The following is a 24819-nucleotide window of genomic DNA, read 5'->3' as shown; positions in this document are numbered from 1 at the left end:
AACTTAATTAGTTAAAAACAATTCTTAAAATAGCCTTATGTGAAATGTTTTTTTCCCTTCAGAAATTCTGTGTATTTACATTTTACTGATTATCAAATGAAGGCATAAAACATTCATTTAATTTATCTTTTAATTATTTAAAGGGGATTTACTATTAAAAATAAAACATGGGAGAAATGTTGTGTGATTATTCCTTATAAAATTATGTTCGTTTCATTTTAATAGTAGTAGTAGTGGGCTATCTACATTCTGCTGTACAATAGTAATAGATTTCTGTCAAATACTTTTATTTTGACGGGTTTACCTTTACAGTTCTGTGTATGTGATACCACAGTCTATGATGTGATATGAGCTAGTCTTACTCAAATCAAACGGTCAGATGCTCATGAAGTGACTCTCAGTGCAGTTCTGGAGATGTTCCTCATGTGTTCACGTCTTTATTTAGAGAGAGGAAAGACAATGAAATCAGCGCGAGCGTTATGCGAGCTTCCGTGTTTAATGAATGAAGACGCGCTTCTGCTCCATTCGTTGACACAGACACGCAGAACATGCAGGATTCATATTTAAATAGACTTTTCCGGGTTAATATTTGCAGATATTAGTCCATTTCGCGATTTGATGTAAGTGCAAAAAAAAATTTGACCAATTCCGTGACATTCCGCGTTAAACTGTAAATTCCATTTTTATGACTGGATTCTGCGATTCCGTCCGCGTTTCATTGGGCCCTACAGTAGACATCTGCCTGCCTGCCCTACGCCTTAAAACTGAAGTATCTCCATATAATGGAGCCAGTTGTCTTTTTTTTTTTTTGACTAGTTCTCTACACGCGAGGTGAGAGGGGACAAAAGCAAGGAGGCGGGGGGCGAGCACAGCACAGGGAAGGCAAACAAGCAAAGTGGCGGAATCAGAATATAAACAATATATCGATATATACGATATGTCAAAATCCATATCGTGTTTAAAAAATATCTCGATATATTTTAAATATCGAAATATCGCCCACCCCTATGACAAGCTGATGCAGTCAGCTGTCAAATCCCTCCAATCACTACCACTCTGCTATTAGACACGGGACACATATACGTGGCACCACTGCTCGGTAAGTATGCCCAACGGCTCGCAACCCTCCCTCCTTCCCTACCATAAGCATGAGCATATTACTGTGCACCTTCTGGTTGTTGTCTTCTTTGTTTCAGATCAATAAGGCTTTAAACCTTCCGGGGGATTAATGTTAAAGCTCTTGTATGTTCAATTACTCTGGAAGCAAGAACCCCCATAAGGAACCATATCACCAAAGATAAATTGTATTCAATAAACTCAAGAAAACTTGCCAAAGTGGTTCCTGTCTGAACTGAAGTTATGCTCAATGGCTCCTGTTATCAAATTACTAAAGCTGGTTGTCTGTCCCTGACTCTTGACGGCTCTGTCTTGGAAATCCAGAGTCGACTGAGGAACCTTGGAGTTATCTTGATGCAACTATGTCTTTTGAGCCTTTTGTCCAGAGCACTGTTAAAACCTCTTTTTTCCACCTCAGAAATATTGTAAGATTACGTCCAATGCTAAATTTTACAGTCATCGTTGTCTCACGGTTAGTCTATTGTAACACTCTTTTAGCCTGAGCATCTTAATCTACACTTAGTAAATTGCAATATGTACAAAATTCAGCTACCAGGACCTTAACTGGGACTAGGATTGGCAGTCATATTACACCAGTGTTAGAATCTCTGCACTTGCTCCCGGTTAGGTTTAGGGTGTACTCACACTAGGCACGGTTGCCATTAACCGGGCCCGAGTACGATTGTCCCCCCTCCCCACTCCCCCTCTGGCCTGCACTCACATATAGCGTTTCAGCATTCGTGCCGGAGCACGCTTACGTCATTATGGTGTGATGGTTTCGGGATAAACAGGAAGAGCGGCGCTCTCTGAACGCAATGGAGTACATCGCTCTGTTTTCTTTGTGGATAATTTTGTGTCGTTTTGTCCACAGCCCTCTCACAGCCTGTTGTTAAACAGATGTGTCGCCTTAGTGGCGTGAACATTTTCACGTAATCGCGCTGCTCGTATGAGGATGTTTGCAATGTACCAGCTGAAGTGCAGCAAGGATTTTGCAGTTTTTCGTTTTTATGCGTTTTGCACCTCTGCCGTAGACCAAAGCGACCCTTTCCCTGTCATGTTGGTTTTGGAGCGTCGCAAAACCGTGACGCAACGCGTCCTTTTCCGTGCTTCGGCACGGTTAGCGCTCACACTGCATGCGAACCGCGCCCGAGTCCAACTGAACCGTGCCCTGGCCCACCTCTTCCAAGCGGGCCAGGGGTGGCTAATCGAGCCGCGCCCGGGCACGATTCGGAGCACTCACACTAGTCAAACGAACCGCGCTTTGGTGGTCAAACGCACCCGGGCACGGTTCAGACTGGCTAGTGTGAGTACACCCTTAGAGTGGATTTCAAAACTTGATTCTTACTTTTAAAGCACTACATTGTCTGACACTACATTACCTTAAAGAATTGTTACATCCATACACTCCTAGTCGTAGATTGCGTTCCTCTAAGTCAAACTTGTTGGTTGTTCCTCAAACACATATAAGATCTATTGGTGATAAGCCTTTCTCTTTTTATGCTCCTTTCCTTTGGAATTATCTGCCTCTTGAATTTAGGGAAGTTCAGAATTATGGTGTTTTTAAAGTTCAAATTAAGACATTTTTTTTAAAACTTGAATTTGCTTGTTGATTTTGTATTGTTTTTTATTGTATTGATTATATTGTGTTCAGCACTTTGAGAATTTGCTTTTAAAGGCGCTTTATAAAATAAAGTTTATTATTATTATTATTATTATACGTGTAAGCATATGGGTTATGATAGGGCTGGACAATATATCAAAAGATATGATCATACGCATCTCATAAGTAAAACCGGTTCTGTGATTAGTGGTAAATCCTCATCACCTGCTTTCAAATGGAGCGGCAGTTAATACACAGAGCCGTAGTTCACTGACAAGCTACAATATAGAGAGTTCATTATTGAAGATGAATCGCCTTCAATAATGAACTCGATATAGCGTAGCTTGTCAGTGACCATTTAATAGGCTTGTCAATATTCATTTAATAGTCGATGGGACAGAAAGGCCTCATCTTCTAAGGTTTCGTTGAAGAATCCGCTGCCTCTGGGCTTACTTAATCAAATTTTCAATAATAATAATAAAACAATCTTAAAGTCATTAAATAAGACTTGTTTTCAAAGAATACATCCTAAATTAAGTTCTCTAACACCATTTTTTTTTTACTAAGTTTATGCTTAAAAAGCAACTCTGAATACAAGTATCTGCAAGTATTTGTTACTAAAGACAAAGACAAAAAAATGTTTACAATTATTTTTATATTCTAACAACAAACAAATAAAACAATGCAACTTAGTTATTAAAAAAGAAAATACCGGAAAGTACTTGTTACCTTAAAAGAAGATCTCACAACATGATGAGGCATCAAGATATATAATGAGAACTGTCATGCTGTCATGTGAAATTCAACTCCAAAAATAATAGAACCTCACAGGCTGAAAATCTGCATAAGGCATTTGACAAAGATCCAAAGGCCTCTCTTATGACATGAGAAGGATTATGAAATCTTTTCACCCACAGTTAAGAGACACAATCAATTAGCCCTGACACGAGGGCAGATGGCACTGAAGCGGTACCATTGTCTCAACATACAATCGATCAAATTCAGAGACGCTACAACACAGCACAAACAAACCAATCGGGGCATGACAAACATAAAGATCCAGTCTGTGCAATCAACCTTAACCTTTTGTTTATTATCTACTGTACATTGTGAAGAACATTAATAGGCTCCCCAACCTTATAAAAGGAGCCTGTGATATGGGGGTTTTGAATTTATTATGCACTTCATAAATTCATGCCAGTGGATGGAGACTTGTGTGTATTTATGAAACATGCCATAATGTATTTCATACAGAGATTTGATGGAAAAATAATGACTGATTTATAGTCAATATATGTATACAGGTGCATCTAAAAAAATTTGAATATCATGGAGAAGTTCTTTATTTTTTGTAATTTAATTAAAAAAATCTAACTTATATTTTAGAAATTATTTTTACACAAACTTAAATATTTCAAGAGGTTTTTAGTTTTTAGTTTTTTTATTCTTATGGTTACGACTTACATCTTAGGAAAATTAAAAATTCGGTATCTCAAAAATTTGTGAAAGATAAAAACTGTAAGGTAAATGAATACATTATAAATGTAAAAATCGAAGCCATCAAGGTTGTACTGAAACGGCATAAATAAATAGAGAAAACAATATATGAATTGTTGGGGGTCATAAGGTCAGGGCAGCACCTGGCTTCTGTACACCTTGCAATAGAGGAGATGGGCAGTGATAGAGTGATTTAAAGGGAGGAGGGAAGAGGACTTGCAGTCAAGGTTCAAAATGTCTGACTGAAGGAATGGACAGCTGCACTGCAGTCAGGGCCCTGCTCACTGTCCTGCCATCCCAGCTTCCTACCCTTCCAACTATCCCTCCACTAGCTCCCTGTAAAAGACACACTTGCCCCAAATATAGAGCAATTAACGTCACTCATTTCAAACAGGGCCTAAAGAAAACCATGACGATAGTACAGCGTTTTTTCCTGATGTGTTACAAAGGCATACTTAACCTCTACACTAATCTGCCATAAGCCAGAAATGTCAATTACGAGTGCTAGTTTTTCCTCTTCTGAGCGCAATATTTGAGAGCTAGTGGGAGAACCAGGCAACCCTGGGGATTAGGCGGAGCAGGCCAGATCATATCAGAAAGCCACTTTGTTTCCATACGACAACTACTTCGAATTGAAGTAGGTTTGTTTCTACTATGAAAAAAATCATTATATAAAACAAACAAACAATAAAATAACAGTTTTCCATTTTAATATATTTTAAATGTAATTTATTCCTATTATGGCAAAGCTGAATTTTGAGCAACATTACTCCATATTGCCGTCGTTAAACAATAAAAGTAAAGTCTAAGCATTGCAAATGAGCAAACAGGACCAGGAAACGACCAGGAATTTCTAATTGACATGGAAACATATGGGCAGCATATTGCATGTGAGTCCTGTAAAAGAAACCTCCCCTAAATAAATACACAGAGAAGTGCTAACACTCGCAACTCTTGAAATGTGAATGTTTGGCCAGTTTTAGCACGCAGGGTATGTACTGGAAACGTATCGTATTAAATAAACACATGGCAGTTGTGACTTCAAGTGTGCTAGTAATTAAATATAGCGGCACTTATTATAGGCTCATTAACAAATTATATCCTCCCTATAAAATGTACTATTATTTGCAAATTTTACATACTGTATACTACTATTCAAAATTTTGGGATAATTAATTTTTTTTAACCAATGATGCATTTTATTACCAGGTAACATTTATAATGTTACAAAATATTTTAAATCAATGCTGTTCTTTAGAACTTTTTATTCAGCACCAACTCAGTATATTATAATGATTTTGAAAGTTCATGTTGCTGCTGAAAATTCAGCTTTGCCATTACAGAAATAATTTACATTTTAAAATATAGAAAACAGTTATTTTAAATTGTCATTGTAATATTACTATTTTACTGTATTGCTGATTACGAATGCAGAATTGATAACCGACCCCAAACCTTTAACGTTAATGTGTAGGGGTGGGTATATATTTTTGATACCATAGAAATTTCACAATTCTTGTCACCAGTGTCAATTTCACAAAAAACAAATACTAGCCTAAATAATAATAATAAAAAATCTCACTGGAGACAAGAAAAGAGTGGGCATATATATAACAATAAAAAAACTAATTACACGCAATAGTAGAATTATTATTATATACAAGGGCACTTGCAAAGATGGGCATTTTGACACAAGTGTGTGTATTTAACCATTCAAGACCTATAAAGTGGCAAAAATAACTCTCGTCTTCACATGCATATGGTGAAATCAGTTATCTTTTGATGCTGATTGGTTTTCAACAACTTTAAATCTCAGTGCTTAATGCATGCAAATGATCGTTTTCATGACCACGTAGCACGTAGCGTAATGTGAGTGTGTAACCACGATACAGACGACAGTCCAAAATCTCTACCGGTTTTATAATTTTCTACCGGTTAATCGTGTCTGCAACTATATCACCCACCCCTAGTAATGTATGTATTTTTGATGCTTATGTCCAGTTACTTTGTGTATTTCCTGTGCAGTTCATCTTAAATAGGTACAATCTCACATTACAAATTCATACAAAGCCAGTTTCGCTTCTTCAGTAAACAAGCTGGAATCACATTCTGGCATTAGATTTCACAAATAATGGTTTGTAGTTTAGACAAAAGGGTAAATCAGGTCACTAAGAGAGTAAAAATAAATGGTAGAACAAAAAAGTGAGCAATTCTGAGCAACAGCTGTTCTCCTGAAGCAGCTCAGTTTAATTAAGATTTTATCCCCTGGCGGCTCTTGCAAAGATTTCTCAAGAATCTGTAAGACATGATTCATTTGCACAGTTATATCCTGTCCAACATGGGCGTCTCCTTGTGAAGGTGATTCCCAGTTATAGATCTGCAAGGTTATGTACCAGGCCCCTTGTGAGTTTGACCTTTCTCCCTTGACCTCCCTGTGCTCAACTGGAAGGAGTTTGGGTTGGGTTTGTTTCTGAAACCTTTCCATGAGAGGTGAGCGGTAACTTCTTATCTAAATCCACTTACTGATAGCAATGTGCCGTACGCACGACACACTCAACAAGCCTTACATTCCTCATCCAGAGAACATTCTCCGCTTAATATGGACGACATTCCTGTCAGAGGTATTTCCAAAGGGAACAGGAACAATCACAAAGGAACAGTCTACTAATATCAGTGCTCTGTAATGCTGAGTAATAAACTTCATGTGTTTGGAAACTGCAAAAAATTATTTTCTAAACTAAGTAAAATATCTTAACATTCGTAAATCGTTAGGTAACATTATGCTTCAAGCAATAAATAATATCTACCAATGGGGTAAGACAAATAAAAACAATTGTTTTTCCATTTTTCTTACCGCACTTAAATAAATTATATATGTTAAGTAAGTATAAACTTACTTAAAGCTGCGGTGGGAACTTTTGACGCTCTAGCGGTTAATAAACAGAACTGCTTGCGTCTTGTGGAAGAACTACTTTTCTCTGTTTATGTCTATGAAGAATCACAAAGGTACTGGGTTACTCCGCCGCGGTAAACCCGAAGCAATCTAAAATAGTCCGAATATAAACATTTATTATAGGTGCACCCTAGTGATTCAGGACAAGCTAAAAACACAGTTTTTGAAAATGGATTCATGGTGTACTCGCCTATTATATAAATTTTTCTACATTTTGAACACAAACAAAGTTACGGACCGCATCTCTGATTGGTTGATTTCTTACCGGGAGCGATGGAGTTTCTGCAAATGGCAATAGGACCACTGGGAGGAGCCAGAGGAGCTTGATTTTTTCACAGATTATCTGTCTCATATTCTACTGTCAGGACATAATGACAGGTTTAATAAATATGTAAAACATATTTTTTTTTACAAAAGTTCCCTACAGCACCTTTAATTTTGGTCATTTGTTTAGAAAACCAAACTTAATTACTTTTATTTCTCAAGTATCTTCTCATGTGTCTTGATTTAAGAATGTTTAACTATTTGTAGTGTAAAACAAAAAAAAAACGAAGAAATAAAATAGTGTTTTTGCAGTGTAATATGCACATTGTGCAGAATTACTGATAAAAAAAAGTATTCCCACTAATGAAAGGACAAAATTGAAGTTCCTTTAGATAAAATTGATTTACAAATGCATAAATGTAATAAAAATGTATTTTGTAGAGATATTCTGATATTTACCATTACTTCCCAGTACCAGTACATTTAAGAAAACTATAGCTTGCAAAACTGTAGTTTCCAAATAAATGTTTTTAAGCATTTAAATGCCATTTATAGATAAATATTATAGACACATAGCATGCCATTTATCTTTATTTTAATTATAATATTTTATATAATACTCTTATTTAAATATTTACATTACAAACACTGTTGTACACACTTGTATTTAAACAATATTTTGACATTAAACTACTAAAATAAATAAATCATATTCTTTTGTTATTTTTCTTGAGTACCATGAGTACATAAAAATAAAATAAAAAATCTACTAATCTTTACATATGCATGTTATGAAAAATTAAAGTGTGAACTACACTGCCATGCAAAGACAGTCATAACAGGTCTGAAATCCTAAAGGTACAGCAGCATAACATCCTGATAATCTGAGAAATAGGGCCCGGAAAATGTCTTATCATTGTCAAAAACCTGGTAACACTTTAATATAAAGACCAATTCTCACTATTAAATAGTTGCTTATTAGCATGCCTATTTACATATTGGTTGTTTATTAGAACTTATAAAGCACATATTCTGCAGGACCACATTCTACATCCCTAATCCTACCCAATATATAAACTTAACATCTAATCAGAATCAGAATCAGCTTTATTCGCCAGGAGTGCGCAAACACACGAGGAATTTGTTATGTTTTTTTTTAAGGTGCTCCTGGTATATACAAACATCTGACATGAGACCAAAAAATTAAAAATACATTTAGCAAGACTTAGCCATAAATAATGCGAAAGAATCTGGAACAATATTTTGATTTATGTACAGATTTGTGCATTTTACTCTATATAGAACTATATAAATAATAGAGATATGCATATGTATTTACATAATGCATATGTATTTACATAAGAAGCAGTAAATTGCTGGTTTATTGATACAAAGTAATAGTTAAAGGTTTGTTAATAGCGAGAAACCTTAAAATAAAATGTGACCAAAAACCTTGATCAACTTGATTAGCAAGGGAAAAATTCCTGTCTTTCTGTACTGTTCCCTCAGCAGAGCTCCACTGATCTAGGTTTATGTGAAGCTAAGTATCTGTTGCGAGGAATGTAAGTGAAGATGTGTGGTTATAATCTGGTGGCTTTCATCAGGAGTATTTAAGTCTTATATTAAGGGTGTGTATTGGGGAAAGTAAAACTTTTCTTCTGTATCTTACCTGGTTGATGGAAGCTTGGAGATAATTCACGAGCCACAGCTCTGGCTAAGTCTGATTCCTGACATGATGCAAGTGCGGCCTGGTCTGCTGCTTCACTCTTAGTCCTTGCGTGGGATGTCCTGTACACACAATACAGAGAAAGTTATAGCATACATAATATTTTTTTTTACAGCAATTGAGGATGCATTAATGTATATATTGATGTGGGCTGCCTTTAATGTAGGGAGGGGAAGGAGGAAGAGGGGATCTGTGTGTATCTGCACAATAGTCTGTATAAAACACATGTGTGTTCAATGCATGTATCTATATTTAGAATGGAGGATTCCTCTGCCTAAATAGTACTATGGGGTGTTCTGATCTCCTGTTTTTGTCAAATCCAAATCCTGATTTTACAAATGGATGGGGACAAAGCATTTAATCCAGTCAGAGAGCACAGAGCAGAAAAAACATCCCACATACATGGCAAGAAAGCAAAGACATAAAAAAAAAAAAAAAGAAAAAAGAAAAAACATTTTTAATAATACAATTTTTTTTTTCTTTAATGCTGTAGGACTGGGAAGTGATGGTATATATATATATATATATACATACATATATATATATATATATATATACATACATATATATATATATATATATATATATATATACATATATATATATATATATATATATATATATATATATATATGTGTGTGTGTGTGTGTGTGTGTGTGTGTGCGTGTGTGTGTGTGTGTGTGTGTATTTAGTGTCACTTCCCAGTCCTACAACATTTCAGAAAACTATGCTGTACTGGAAAAATGTAAGGTCTGCATTTTAATCTTATATATACATATAAATATTAGATAAAAATATAATATTTAACTTATTTGAATTTTAACTGAAATACTGTAAAATAACAAATATTTACGATACAAAAACCTACACATTTTAAATATTTTAAATATCAATAATATAAAATACTAATACAAACACACACACAGAGACACACACACACATATATATTACTTTTTAATATAATTATTTTAATTATTTACAGTACAAAGTACATTTTCAAATACAAAAATATAACAACATTAAACCAGTAAAGCATTTTTTGCATACAATATTTATAACATTTTGTATTTATACCATATTTAATTAATTGTATTAATTTTTATATTTCCATAATGCACTTATTCAAATAATATAAAATATAAAATGTTAATACAATAAAATTTGAAAATTAATCAATGCAATTAATCATGTCTTGTTATGCTTGGTAGGGACATGCCTAAGGAAGTTAAAAATGGGGAAAAAATAGTTTATTGCTGTGCACAGCATGTGACTTTGTTGATATTTGAAACTCTGGAAACAAATAAGATTAGTAAGGTCTATTTTTCAAGAGCAAAAGCAAAAGACTGATTCTAAAGGGTGTGAATCTAAAGTAAACTGGCCTCTGGGTCGCCTTAATGAAGCCTGCATCATACTGAAACACAAGCTTATGGACAGGAATCAAGAGTCGACCTGCTTCTCAAATCCCTTTATAACCCCCGACGTGATGCAAGATTGAGTCTATGCAGCGTATGCATTAGGCATCAGGATTTTTCCCATCAGTTCAGGGATATTACTATAACTATTATGCAACCTAGCATCAAAAGCACAAGATAAACAGTCTAAAATGCAGCGGATTATTCCAAATTGGTGCTTTAGCTAGACCGACCTCCAAATACGCGTCAAAACAAGACGCATCAACAGAATGGGATGTCTGAGAGGAATCTCTAAGTGCTTTGCATAGAAATTAAAGCTTTTAGTTCCCTATAAAGTATCAATCAGCTATTTCCTGTAGCCATGATGAATTGAGATGTTTATAGCTTCGTTAAACCATTCTTAGACAAAGTGGATGTCTGTTTTAATCATTAACCATATTTGAAATGCAAGAGGCCAGATGCTTTGGGACAGTCTGGCTGCCAGTGCAAAAAATAGCAAAAAGACAAAGAGGTACTTTCTGCCCAGCTTCAGATTCTGACACATATGGGCCTCTATTCCAATAGTCACATAATAAAGATCATTGTAGAATCCTCACACAGAAGCGTGGAAAGATGTGATGAAGTGTGAGGTTATGAGTTCTAGACGCATCTATTTGGGGTATAAGACAGACTAAGGTTATGGAGGCCAGTCTTTGAGCTCCTTTTATAACCTCAAAACCCACCATAAGACTATATGAACAAATAAATTAATACTAATTATTAAATTAATAAAAATATAAGTATAAAGTAGCACAACTGGTTTGAACATTAAGTTAATAATAAGAAATGTTGACTGAGGAGCAAATCAGCATATTAGAATGATTTCTGAAGGATCAAGTGAAAACTGACAATGATGTTTTTTTTTATTGACAGTTATTTCCTTGCATTTATAATTTGATGTGCTGCATTATTTAGCTCATTGCATCCTCCTGTGGCCTTGGAAAATAAGCCAAAAATTTAACCTATTTAATTTTTATATAAAACATTAGAAATTAGATATTTGTAAAAAAAATATTTTGTGTTTAAATGTAAATAAATATATATATATACACACACACACACACACACACACACACAATAAATACAGATTTTTGTTAAAAATACAAAAACGAAAATACCTAGATATATACAGTATATCGGCAAATGGACCAAAAAATACAGAGATATGAATTGTTGATCATATCACCCAGCCCTAGTACTTACTACACAGGGTTAGGATTAGGGTTTGTTTAAGGGTTTATAGGGTTTAGGGTTATTTTAAGGACACCTTAAAATAAAGTGTTACCAAATTTTAAACTGTAAAAACATTTCACTATATTACTGTATTTTTACTGTATTTTTGATCAAATAAATGCAGCATCGATGAACATAAGAAAAAAATTAAGGGGAAAAATATATACGTTTGAATGGTAGTTTAAAGTGGAGTCCAAAAGTCTGACACCACTAGTAAAAATGCTTCTGTATCATATTAAAAATAAATTAATATATTCATTTCAGAATGCTTTTGTATATGTTATTAAGAAACTTAAAGCTTGTCTGTTTTACATTTTATAAAAAATATACAAAATTCATTATTGTTTATAATTAATATTGCTTATATTATTTACTATATTTTATTACTTGCCAATTTAAATCCCATATTTTCAGTGTGGTCTCAGAGGTTTAGACTTGTTGTACATTAACTGTACAAAAGCATGCAAAGCATTATAAAATAAAAGAGACTAACAATTTAAAATCTCTATATATTTCTTATACCGCATCTCTTCAAAATGCATCGGTCTCTCTACTTCAAGACCCCGGGTATTTAAAACCCCATCTCTGCACCCCTCTAATTTTAATGGTGCACTTGAATTTCACCCCCTCTCTGTGACCTCCTTTCAGGCCAGGCCCAAGAAAAATGTTTTACTATGTGCCTGCGGGATTGGCTGGTCCCCCCTCAGGCCATTGGCCCACATTGAGAAGAGCTAGTATGGCTGATCTGAGATCAGTTTTGCAAGTTTTCATATGATGGTTAAGAAGAGGATTCTGGTAGCAAAGGCTGCCTCCAGATCACAGCAAAAGGTCCATTTCCACCCAGAGCTATTTGTGGAATCTCTGCTACATTTGCTGACACCGTTTTGCTGTGAGCCGGTGCTGGCAATTGGTATGTGCCTGCCTCTTTCTCTCTCTCTCTCTCTGTGACCTTCTCCCTCCCACATTTCCTCAGTTATACAGAAGATATTTGCATTTTATTCAACAAGCCAAAATCTTCCCTCCAAGATGTTTACATGCTACACAGACATAAATCAAACTCTAGTTCTCAGTGATGAATCATAACAAAGACCTGTATTGAGTATTGAGCATTTGAATAACTAATAAGAGGGAGATTTTGGTTAACAAATCCCTTTAGGCTATGAAAAGGGCTGATGAAGCACTGGATAAACAGTACCTAAAAGGGATAGTTCACCCAAATATAAAAAAACATTCAATTACTTACTCATCCTCCTCAAGTAGTTCCAAACCTGTATGATTTTTGTCTTCTATGCAAAACAAAATGACAAACTGAAGTCTTCACACATGTCTTTTCCATACAGTATATTGTGCACACATCTGATACTTTTGCCACGAAGGACAAAAGGGCTCAATAAAAGTATCCTAACTATGCTCTATTGTTCAAAAGTATAGGGTTCAATAAGATACAGCAAAGACTAATATAAAAAATATATATATAAATATATATATTAGGGCTGGGCGATATGGCTTAAAAAAAAAAAATCTCCGATTTTTTCAAACCAAACCCGATTTTAGATTTTAATCGTTTTTTTTTTTTTTCTATTTAAAAACAAACTACAACCGACAAAGAAATTGCTCAAAACAAATGTACTCTTTATTTTATTCTGATTTTCACTTATGCAGTTTAATCTAAATTTCCCCTTTGTGCATAAGTGTAACAGGAATCAAGCCTCAAAACATGCTTGTAAACGAGACGGCAGGCACTGCCATTGTAAACAGTGAAAATGTAGCTTATCAGTTTTCTAATAACTTACAGTAACACAATGCACCTTCAAAATTAATTAAAATATAAATAAAAAATAAAATTGTGTGTCCATCTTTGATAAAAAATCTTTTGGTTAAATAAATGTAACCAAAATGACAAAATTAGATCGATTACAAAAATACATACTTGTCACAGTGGTATTCATAAAGTGCTAACAAAACTTTAAACTCATTAGCGTTAGCATTACAGAAAGGTCTGATTTACGCACTGTTACAACAGTCATTGATTTTTTCTTTTTACATTTGACATTTGAGTTCATGATTTTAATGTTGTTGTTTTTTGTGGCACACTAGACAGACTGTTGATCTTTGAATAATCTCATCTGGTCTCCCTAACGCTAGTGAAGTATAACCACACCTGGAACGTTTTGCTCTCTCCGCCATCGTCACTCTTTATTATTTAGCGGGAGTTTTCGTTCTGTTTTTCTGATTTCGCAGATCTCACAGACAAACGACTTAATATGATCGCACATTAGAAATGTTTGGTGAGATAAAACGTGCACGATAACATTATTAAGGAAAATACATAGTACATAATTTTTTTCCCCCTCCAGTACAGAAAGCAGAACCGATAGCGTCAGATCTTACTGATACTACGGTCTTTCATAATTTAGCCCCGGGGCCAGTTTAATACAGGTGTCCTGACATTTTATCCTACCCTGTCAGATTTTCCTACCCGGGTTTACTGCGCACACGCACATCAATATTGCTTCCTTTGTCTCATGCTAAACAACGATATTTAATGTATCTGCATTACTGTAAGGGTAGGTTTAGGGTTGGGGTAGGTGTAGACTTTAATAAAAACGCAATCTAAGTGGTAGAAAATAATATTTATTGTTGGTTTCCTGTGACTGTATCCCTTTTAGCTACAACCGTGAATATAACACATAATTACTGTATTTGCAGTACTGTAAGGGTATGGTTAGGGTTGTGGTAGGTGTAGACGTTAATAAACCATAACTTTACAGTAGCATTTTTCGTTGTGGAATTGTACTACCCACTGTTTTAGTGGGAGGTAGGAAAATCTGACAGCTTAGGACAAATCGACAGAACACCGGGTTTCGGTACCCATCCCTACTGTTTAAGATGCTGGAATAAATTTGTTGTGCTGCTACCTTTTGTAGCAACGGCTTTTAAACACACTTTGTAACGGATGAAACGGTGCCTTTCTTTGGAACGAGCTCTGCGCTGTTAACTGTCATGTTGTCTGTGTGCGGCTGTAGGAAAGCGGGGGGAGGGCGAGTCCACTCTGAACTACGGAAGCCTAAGGGGAGAGCCGGTGGTGGAAGTTAAAGAGAAAACCGATTTTCATTAAAAACAAACCAAAGTGTTTGGAATGAACTTAGGTTGAGTAGATGATGAAACAATTATTATTGCTATCAGAAAGCTTTTAGCATTTTGAAACTGCATTACAATACAAGAAAAATGCATTAAGCACATAGAGAGGAATACACTACAAATATTCAGTCAGATATTTAAATGTAGTGTTTAGCATGGTTTAAATCGTATACAATTAGCACAATGCTTTTACATACATGCAATGTCTAATGCCAGACTACCAGCAGGTGGGAATGTGGTATTACGCAGACATAATTAATGCCTTGCTAAAATAAACAACAAAACATAATCATTTATCCAAGCTGTGTTGATTTGCAAATGAGTTAAGGAACTAAATGGTATGCTGAGCAGGCACGGCAATGTACATAAACATTGATGACAAAAATAGAGTTGGCAGTTGTAATCACTAAGATCTTAATGCTTTGATATTCTGTTAGTCTTACTGATTTTAGGTTAAAGGGATATTTCACCCAAAAATCTAAATTATGTCATTAATAACTTCCTCATGACGTTCCAAACCCGTGAGACCTGTTTATCTTCGGAACACAGTTTAAGATATTTTAGATTTAGTCCGAGAGCTCTCAGTCCCTCCATTGAAGCTGTGTGTACGGTATACTGTCCATGCCCAGAAAGGTAAGAAAAACATCATCAAAGTATGTGACATCAGAGGGGCAGTTAGAATTTTTTGAAGCATTGAAAATACATTTTGGTCCAAAAATAGCAAAAACTACTAACTGACCCTCTGATGTCACATGGACTACTTTGATATGTTTTTCCTACCTTTCTGGACATGGACAGTATACCGTACACACAGTTTCAATGGAGGGACTGAGAGCTCACGGACTAAATCTAAAATATCTTAAACTGTGTTCCGAAGATAAACGGAGGTCAAACGGGTTTGGAACGACATGAGGGTGGGTTATTAATGACATAATTTAGATTTTTGGGTGAACTAACCCTTTAAGTTGCAAGTTGCTAAATTCAATCTAGATAAAGCAGACCCTAAATTTCTCTAGTATAAAATGAGAAAAGACTTGGGAAGAAATGCAGGCACTAGCATTGAGAAATAAATAAAAAACAAAGCTGTGCTTTACACTTGAAAAAAAACAGATAGTTGGCACAACAAAAGAAAAAACACACTCTTGACATCACCGCATGGATGTACTCCAAGGTTTTTCTATATTGATCATCTTTCAACATTTGCAGTGGGTTTAGTGTAATAATTTATGCCAATAAACTTTCTTGGTGTAGGCATACTTTGGTGAGCAAAAATAGGATAAAAAAAGTGTGATCAGCCTAAAGAATCACATATTCCACCTCATCCAACTTGTCACTCAAATTCTGATACAGGGGTGGAATAAATTTGCACATTTCAGAATTTCTGTCAAGGCTGAAATAAAAAAAGAAACCTGATTTTCAATACTCAGGTTATTGAGATGTTCAATGCATCAATATACCAAAAAGTCTAAAGAGACACCATCCTTTTAGCATCCATTACTTAAACACAGACAGATGCTTGGCAGAATCAGCTTTGATTAAATAGAAAATACCCAGTCCATTGGCATTTCTGCCTGGATTTGCTTTTTTATCTCTTTTTGACATAGTTTGAGTGGAAGAGTCATTGACTATTTCAAGTATTCCAGATATCACCTGCTCACAATCATCCTGGATTCTTGTGTGATATCAAAGCCAAAGAGCCACATTTACTCAAAGCAAACCTCATCTGATATTCTGTGTTAATATGAGAAAGCAGAAGTAGCTTACGGTTATAATTTTTGACATCTTTAGAATCTTTAGAACATGTAGTCTTTGAAAACACTGCCCATAACAAATATTCACATGCCAAAATCAAAGGAACTGCATGACAGATCTCAGATCAGTGTGAAAAGTAATGCTTTCATGCCTCACAGGCTGCTGTCCTGAGTTGACCCAAGGCATTTCAGCACATCGCTTTACAAAATGCCTCCACTAAACTGAGCATAACTTGAGCTCCTTAAAAAGCCCTTGAAATTTTTTGATAAATACTTAATACTCTTTAGTTTCATCACAAACATAATGCATGAGCTATGTTCTGAATAGCAAAATACCATACTGTGCTTTTGCTACTGCAGTGTATAGTATGTATACTTTACATAGTTTGCAAATTTCCTGTATGGACAGAATAACCCAGATGAGCTACGATATTTGCCAAAAGGAGCACAGTTTGCTGGTTGGAATACTGTACTGCACAATGCAGTGAGCTTGACTTGACCTTCCATTTCAATGTGATGAACCAGAAGTAATGTCAGTCACAACATGAATATCTTTCCTTCATCTTGACTCATTCTGTTGGACTGCAGACCACGGCAAAAGCCAACACAGATCAACACCGTTTGTCACGGACAACTAATGATGTATAATGCTGTGAAGTATAATAAATAAAAAGACACTTGTTCTTTGCCTTGTTTTATTTTATATAAGAAAGTATAACATTAAAATATATTAAAGTGCACATAAACACAAAACTCGAGTACACATGGAGGTATTGGTTCTAGCAGACCAATAATTGCGCTTGCGGTACTGGTCCACATAAAACTGAGGTGTTGTTAGATTTTTAGAGAGGAGCACGTCAGACTATGATGTAGGCTACAGTTTAGGATATGTATCAATGCGTAGGCTACGGCATAGGTTCGACGTTAGGTTATTTAGAGAGTTAAATGACTTGGTACCAGCTGATTGGTTCTTGCTGCATATACCATGGAGAAGGTGACTACAGTTGAGAGTAATTTCCATCCTTTTTTTGGGGGGGCGGGGGCGGGGGGGGGGTCTTCGGGATACCTCCCTGAAATGACTTTTTGCAGGTTGGGATGTCTGTAGTTGTGGTATGCCAGCTCTATCTTGCAATGCACACACGCCACGACGTTCTCTTTACGTTTGCCCGCATCCTCAAATCAAAACACTGCTGACTCCTTGCAGTATGAGATTTCGGACGCAGTGCTTGTGTCTCCTTCCACTTGGGTGGGTGACTTAAACACGTTGTGTAACATTAAAACAATCATTGCGAAAGAACCTGACGTGAGATTTAAAATAAATTAAAAGAGGCTTCTACTTTTTAATGAAAGTAACACAATAAAATTGGACAGAATTTATATTAAAGGGTTAGTTCACCGAAAAATGTAAATTATGTCATTAATGACTCACCCTCATGCCGTTCCAAACCCGTAAGACCTCCCTTCATCTTCGGAACACAGTTTAAGATATTTTAGATTTAGTCCGGCACTAGTTGTGCAAGTGTTTTTGTTTGTTCCCTGCATTTCGAAGATGCTTGTTTTACAAACAAGGCCCAGTTTGACGCCGGATTTGCGTATCGTTTATTTCTTAAGGATAATGCAGTCCCAACGAAAAAGGGTCACGATTGTGTGTTGGAACCGCAGGCGGTGAGTAAAACTGCTTCAAATATCTCTGTGTTGTTAACTTAGCTATCGGCGTGTAAGCACATCAAGTAAACAACATGCGATGTTGTCATCAAACTGCACTTTCCACATGTACAGCTTAAAAAAAAAAAAAAAAAAAAAAAGACGACATAAAGTGGAACTTAGTCATTTTCCAAAACCGCTAAGCAAATATATACAGTTTCAGTACATACCACATAGATACGTCGTTGCTGATGCTGCTCTTGTTAAATTTCAGCCTCTGGATCTGATTCTGGATCATAAATATACACTGAATCTGACTGTTAGCCATGGTTTGTTTTGGATGTTTTTTTCCTCACGGTAATGTCACAGCTTCCAAACGCTCTCAACGCAAAAGCTTACTGGCGCTCGTGATTCTTTAGCTCCGCCCACACGTCACGCCTACAGACGCTCGTGTTTTTCCGGGAAAAATCGGTACAGACTATCTTTCTCTTATGAATATAATAAAACTAAAGACTTTTTGGAGTTATGAAGGATGCAGTACTACTCTATAGATACTCAAGATTAACAGGATATTGAGTGAAAACGAGCATTTTACCCCCCCTTTAAATATTGTAATTATTAAGAAGATTTGGCATTTCCAATTAATGTAGGCATGTTTTTTTCTGGCTGGCTATTATTATGAAGTTACTTTTATTATTAAATTAATATTACAATTAATTTGCTTCACAACAATTTCATAGCACACCACCACAAAACTGACACGCTGTGACTCACAACCTGTGAGGAAAACACACACAAAAAAATAGGCTATTAGCTTAGGCTACTCCTCACTGAAAATGTTTTAAAAATGTATTTTAAAACCATTCTATTATTGCCTATAATTAATTATAGGCCTATAGCCTAAATAAAATTGCTACACTTCAGTAACACTTCATCAATGAAGCAAAAGAGCAGCTTTATTTTATGCACCAATTTCCAAAAACAACCTGTTCAACATGAAATACATTTCCTCTCATTGTTTTCACTATGTTCGGGCCATAAGAGAGACATAATAAATTAAACCAGTTATATACACCACATATTAGGAGATTCGTCTCTTGTTGTCTCTGGCATCTCTGATGTCATCAGATGCCGAAATCACAATAAGTTTTTACTTTCACTATCATAGTGAAAGACGTTCACTGGCATAAGTTTGACTTGCACAAAGTTTGCACATTGCTTTTATGATATCCACTGGCCTGCCTTAACGGTTTAAAACAGAAGCAGCCTATTTCCAATATTGCAATGTAAAACCCGCATTACAACCCGAATACTCAGATGGGTCGTAGAAAACTCTTCCTGTAATAACACGCTGAAACACGGCAAATAAACTTTTTTATTAAGGTAATATTCTCTTTATAATATTATGTTTATGACATTCCCAATCCCAGTTATACTGTAGTTATTAATGTGGTGCATTGCTGTTGTGCAGCTGCATGTGCTGAAACTGAAGAGTTGAATGAACACCGGTAAACATAATATAATAAAGTGCTCCCAGCTTATACAACACAGGGAAATGCATCATATATTCAGATATTTATACAACATAAATATTACAACTTATATATGTAAAAAAAGACCAAATGCACAAATCAACTCGAACTAAGTTACGTGCTAATCAGAATGTGTAACTTCTCTTGTGGATGCGCTCTTGGCTTTTCCCGGAACAACGCGCTGAAACACGGAAACCAAACCGAAAAAATCATAACGTTTTATAATAATGTTAACTGTGCTAGTCGTGTGGATCTGTTGTGGATGCACTTTTCCCTTAACAACGCGCTAAAACTCGGGCGAACAAAGATTCCATTACATTATTTTACGGTAACTAATAATCTCATTATAATATTACAGACTTGCCCTGCACGTTGCAGTTTGTTGTATTTTCCTTTTCAAAGTGTTTTCAATGATATTTCAAGCAATTAAAAATCATCATGTTGAACAGTCTGAAGTGTCTCTGCAGAAAATAATGTATTATTTATCGGCTCTAAGATATCGGCCAAATTCTCTTAATGGTTTGATAACGATAACAGAAAAATTATCATTTATCGGCCAATATCGATATGGTGGCCGATATATCGTGCATCCCTAATTTTAATTTCATGGCATCTTTAAAGTTGAGAATATACATGTATTACTGATTATCAAAGATATCACTAGTTCATCCATTAGTGAACCTTATTTATATCTGCCATGAGCTTGTGATCTTTGCATCCGTTCAGTGAGATCTGCATTCTGTTTTTTTTAGCTTGTGATCAGTACACAGTGGTCATGCTGCTATCGCTTTCTAATTTTCGCTCTTTATTTAATTAATTAATTAAATAAACAGGAAGTAGGAGCAAACCATCTGCCTCCCTCACAGTAACACTTCTACTGCAGAAAAAGCAGTGCATGGCTGATAGGATGACGGGATGCAATCGCCATGGCAACGCTACAGCACTCTGGCAGGTGCTTCAAGACATCATCTGGCCCTGTGTTAACAAATAGCAAGAGCTTTATAAAGCCAAGTGGAATAAAGACTTTATGGCTATGGAACGCATTCAGGATCGCATATACTCACTTAACACTGGCATATACAAACACGCATCTTCCAGCAGAGTGGGACAGTACGTGTCGCGCATCCAAGCGAAAGCTTTGGGAGCTTAAACACACACAATCACGCACGTCGTTGAGAAATTTGATGTCTCTTGTACAGCATTCGCAGCACTCTGCTAGAGAAAACTTCACATTGCCTGGCAACTGACTGCATTGAGCCTGCAGTTTTAATTAGGGTAAAACTGTTTCCTGCCCTCTGCTTCCTCTACTTCTGTTCACAAGCATGCGGTCGATACAAGCAGGTGAAGTGGGCAGTGTCTTCCACTTTACTGCTTTGATTCACATGCAAACAAATCCATATGGCCCTAATGGTCAACTCCTGCACACATCTTTCATTATAATATAGGTGAAAGGGGAACAGGACATTTCACTTCTTAATACTACTAGTATTAGGTCTTAATACTATTATATTGTTTACTTATGCATTATTGATATACATTTTCAGCAAGGATGCATTAAACTGATTAAAAGTGGCAGAAAAAAATGAATAAATGCTGCATAAATAAAATAAATGCTATTTTTAATAAATGCTGAAAAAAAAGTCATGGTTTTAACTAAAATACAAAATAGCACAACATTTCTCAACATTCATAATAAAAAAAAATTTTGAGCACCAGATCAGCATAATAATATGGTTTTGTAGCATCATGTGACTCTTAACACTGAAGTAACGGCTGCTGAAAATTCAGTTTTGCCATCACAGGAATAAATCACCTTGTAAGCCTACGCTAAAATAGAAGCAGTGATTTTAAATAGTATTTCATACTTTGCAATATTTTACTGAATTATGATCAAATAAATGCAGCCTAGGTGAGCTTAAGAGACTTTTTTCACTGAAAAATCTTACCAACCACAAACGTTTGAATGGTGGTCAAAAATATATATTTATCATACAGCAAAATTATTTTATAATATCAATCCAGAATTTAATTTAATTTTTATTTTCTTACCCCACTACCATTTGTTTGTCCTTCTTTAAGGTTACATTTTAATGATTTTATGCACTATAGTATAAATGAATTATAAATATAATTTAAATATAAAAACTTTTTGATCATTTATATCTTGTTTTAAGGTCCCTGAAATAGTTTTACTGCCATGTAAATAATTTTTGTACAGTGTGGCAATATATCAGTTCTTATATCCATATTGGGTCATAGACTTCCATAAGCTATGATAAGCGCGTAGGATTTAAAGTCCTCTGAATTATATAATGAGCTTAGGAAATGGTGGTGGCATTGAACAAAGGCCAGAGATATAGCACTGGGAATTGAATAAGATATATATTATAATTAGTTAATACCCAGAGATTTTGAAGGCTGTTCCACATGGGTTTGGTCTGACCCGAGGTGTGGATCAGAGCAGTTTTACATGCCAATGCTTTGCCGTTCCTACTATTTACTGTACACAGAGATGTTTCTGTAATTAATACCATGTGATGGTCCAAAAAGGAGGGTGAGGCCGCATGACAAAGCTGGTACAATAATCTTGGCTTTAAACGCAATTACTAATATCAATCACTACAGCTGTGCATCATTAGATATTAACATAAATTATGCAAGCATTTCAAAAATCGCATTTTGCATCCATTTGACAAATCTGCCTAATTTAAATCAGAACTGTCATCCTACTTATCCAGTAATGGACTTCTCAACTGTACAAACTAATTATGGCAGCATTCTGAGTGAAACTGAGATGTGATTGAGCGTGCTTTCCATTTTCACCACAGCTTTAATTTATGTGTCCTCATTCCAGAACGCATTCATAAAAAATACGATGGTTGCGTCTATCAGTCTTTTTATGTGTTGCTCATATTAAGCTCTAGTCAGGGGACTTGTCTGGAGTTCGGCATCAGCATGTTTAATTTTAGTGGTCTGTGCACTGTGCTGGAGGGTACGGTGGCTCTCACGTGGGCCCGCGTTGAGCTGGATGTGGAAAGGCTCTTCACTCATAACCTGTCAACATGAAGTAATCCCTCGCTGCATTTCGACCACAGCGATACACAGATAAGAGGGATTGAGTGGCTCAGGTAACGAATGGCTTCTTAAACCAATCAGAGTTTGTTCTTTCCTGTAAGTGGATTTTTCACACACTTCAAAACACAATGTGCTTTCAGAGATGGTTTTCTAAAAGTACACCTTAAAATGAATTCTCTAATTATGTATACATTCATTAAATATTTTATTCAGGACACATGTAATTTATCCAAAGTGACAGTAAAGACATTTATAATGTTACGAAAGATTTCGGTCCCACTTTATATTAAGTGGCCTTAACTACTATGTACCTACATGAAAAAATGATTAATTTCAATGTAAGTACATATTAGTTAAGGCCACTTAATATAAAGAGGGACCAAGATTTCTATTTCATATAATTGCTGTTCTTTTGAATTTTTTATTCATCCAATAATCCCAATTTACAACAGTTTACAAAACAATATTAAACAGCCCAACTGTTTACAACATTGATAATAATAGGAAATGTTTATTGTGCAACAAATCAGTATATTAAAATGATCTCTGAAGGATCATGTGACACTGAAGATGGAGTAATGCTGATAATTCAGCTTTTCCATCAAAGGAATCAATTACATTTTGAAATTATTAAAACAGAAAACAGGGATTTTACACTGATAATAATTACTACACTAGTAATAATATTTAACAATAATTTATTTTTTACTTTTTACTGTCTTTTTGATCAAATAATTGCAGCATAGGTGAGAATAAGAGGCATTTTTTTAAAAACACTGAAATACAAAAAAAAAACACTTTTTAACCAACCATTATTTTTTTAACACTAGTAATATGATATGATAACCGATATTAAGAATTTATTTTTAAATGTATTTATATTAGATTTTTGACAATTATAAAACAATAAAAAACAACAAACAAAAAATATATATTATGTAATATACTATACTATATCTATCTATGCATGTTCAACAAAATGATCTGTACATTATATATGTCATTATTATAATCATAATTACTGTTATCTTTTGCTCTTTCCTTGCTTAACTTATTGGTTCAAAGTGTGTGTGTGTGTGTGTGTGTGTGTCACTGAGTTTATATCTGTGTGCTTGCATGTGGGTAAGAGACTAATGCAGATGAAGTCATTGTTACGACTGACGATAAACATTTGTGAAGTCTATTGGCACGTAGGGCAGATGACAGCCAGGCAGTGATGGGCTGCTGTATCAACTGCTACTGGCTTATGTATTTCTGTCCAGAGCTGATAAGTTGACTCCATCCTTGCCATATTTAGTCAGCCTGAGTTCTGTGCTGCTGACACACCAGTGAGCGTAAGAGATAAAGAGAGCGACACAGAGAGAGCACAAAGCATTAGGTTGACTGAACAATTAAATGCTCCTCTACTCCCTCCTTTTTATGGTGAATGACTAATATCAAATGGAGCTGAGTGTTAAGAGGGTGAGAAAAGGTGGGAGGAAAAATTGAAGGGCTCTTTTAAATCTCTCAGTCTCTCATTCATAATCACGAGCATAACCAGGGGCAAAGCTGTCATTATAAATTGGGGACGAGGGGTTTGTTCATGATTCTGGCACATTTAGAAATTTATATGAATATGTTCATGCCATACAACACCCAAAAGTTAATAAATATTCATGCCTTACAGAGACCCTCACATTTTTCAAATCGTTGCTAAGGTCATATTTTATGTCAAAACAAAAACAAACTGAAATTGTTGAATAAAGTCATTATTTTTCTCTTTTTTTTGTACACAAAAAGTATTCTAGTAGCTTCATAAAATAATGGTTCAACCACTGATGGCACATGGACTATTTT

The 24819-nt window shown here is 35.3% G+C and overlaps 1 protein-coding gene across 4 annotated transcripts in view; it reads right to left on the bottom strand.

Annotated features, from left to right (window-relative positions):
* jph1a (junctophilin 1a) overlaps positions 1–24819 on the bottom strand; it is a 39417-nt gene that overhangs the window by 7928 nt on the left and 6670 nt on the right. For all 4 annotated transcript variants that reach the window (XM_026201037.1, XM_026201035.1, XM_026201038.1 and 1 more), the window contains exon 3: positions 9100–9218. In XM_026201037.1, coding sequence (XP_026056822.1) covers positions 9100–9218 — 119 coding nt within the window. The remainder of the gene's footprint in view (positions 1–9099; positions 9219–24819) is intronic.

This window comes from Carassius auratus, chromosome 24 (assembly GCF_003368295.1).
Source record: "Carassius auratus strain Wakin chromosome 24, ASM336829v1, whole genome shotgun sequence".
Lineage (NCBI taxonomy): Eukaryota > Metazoa > Chordata > Actinopteri > Cypriniformes > Cyprinidae > Carassius > Carassius auratus.
The sequence above is the reverse complement of the archived record's forward strand: the minus strand, read 5'-3'. Positions and strand labels throughout refer to the sequence as shown.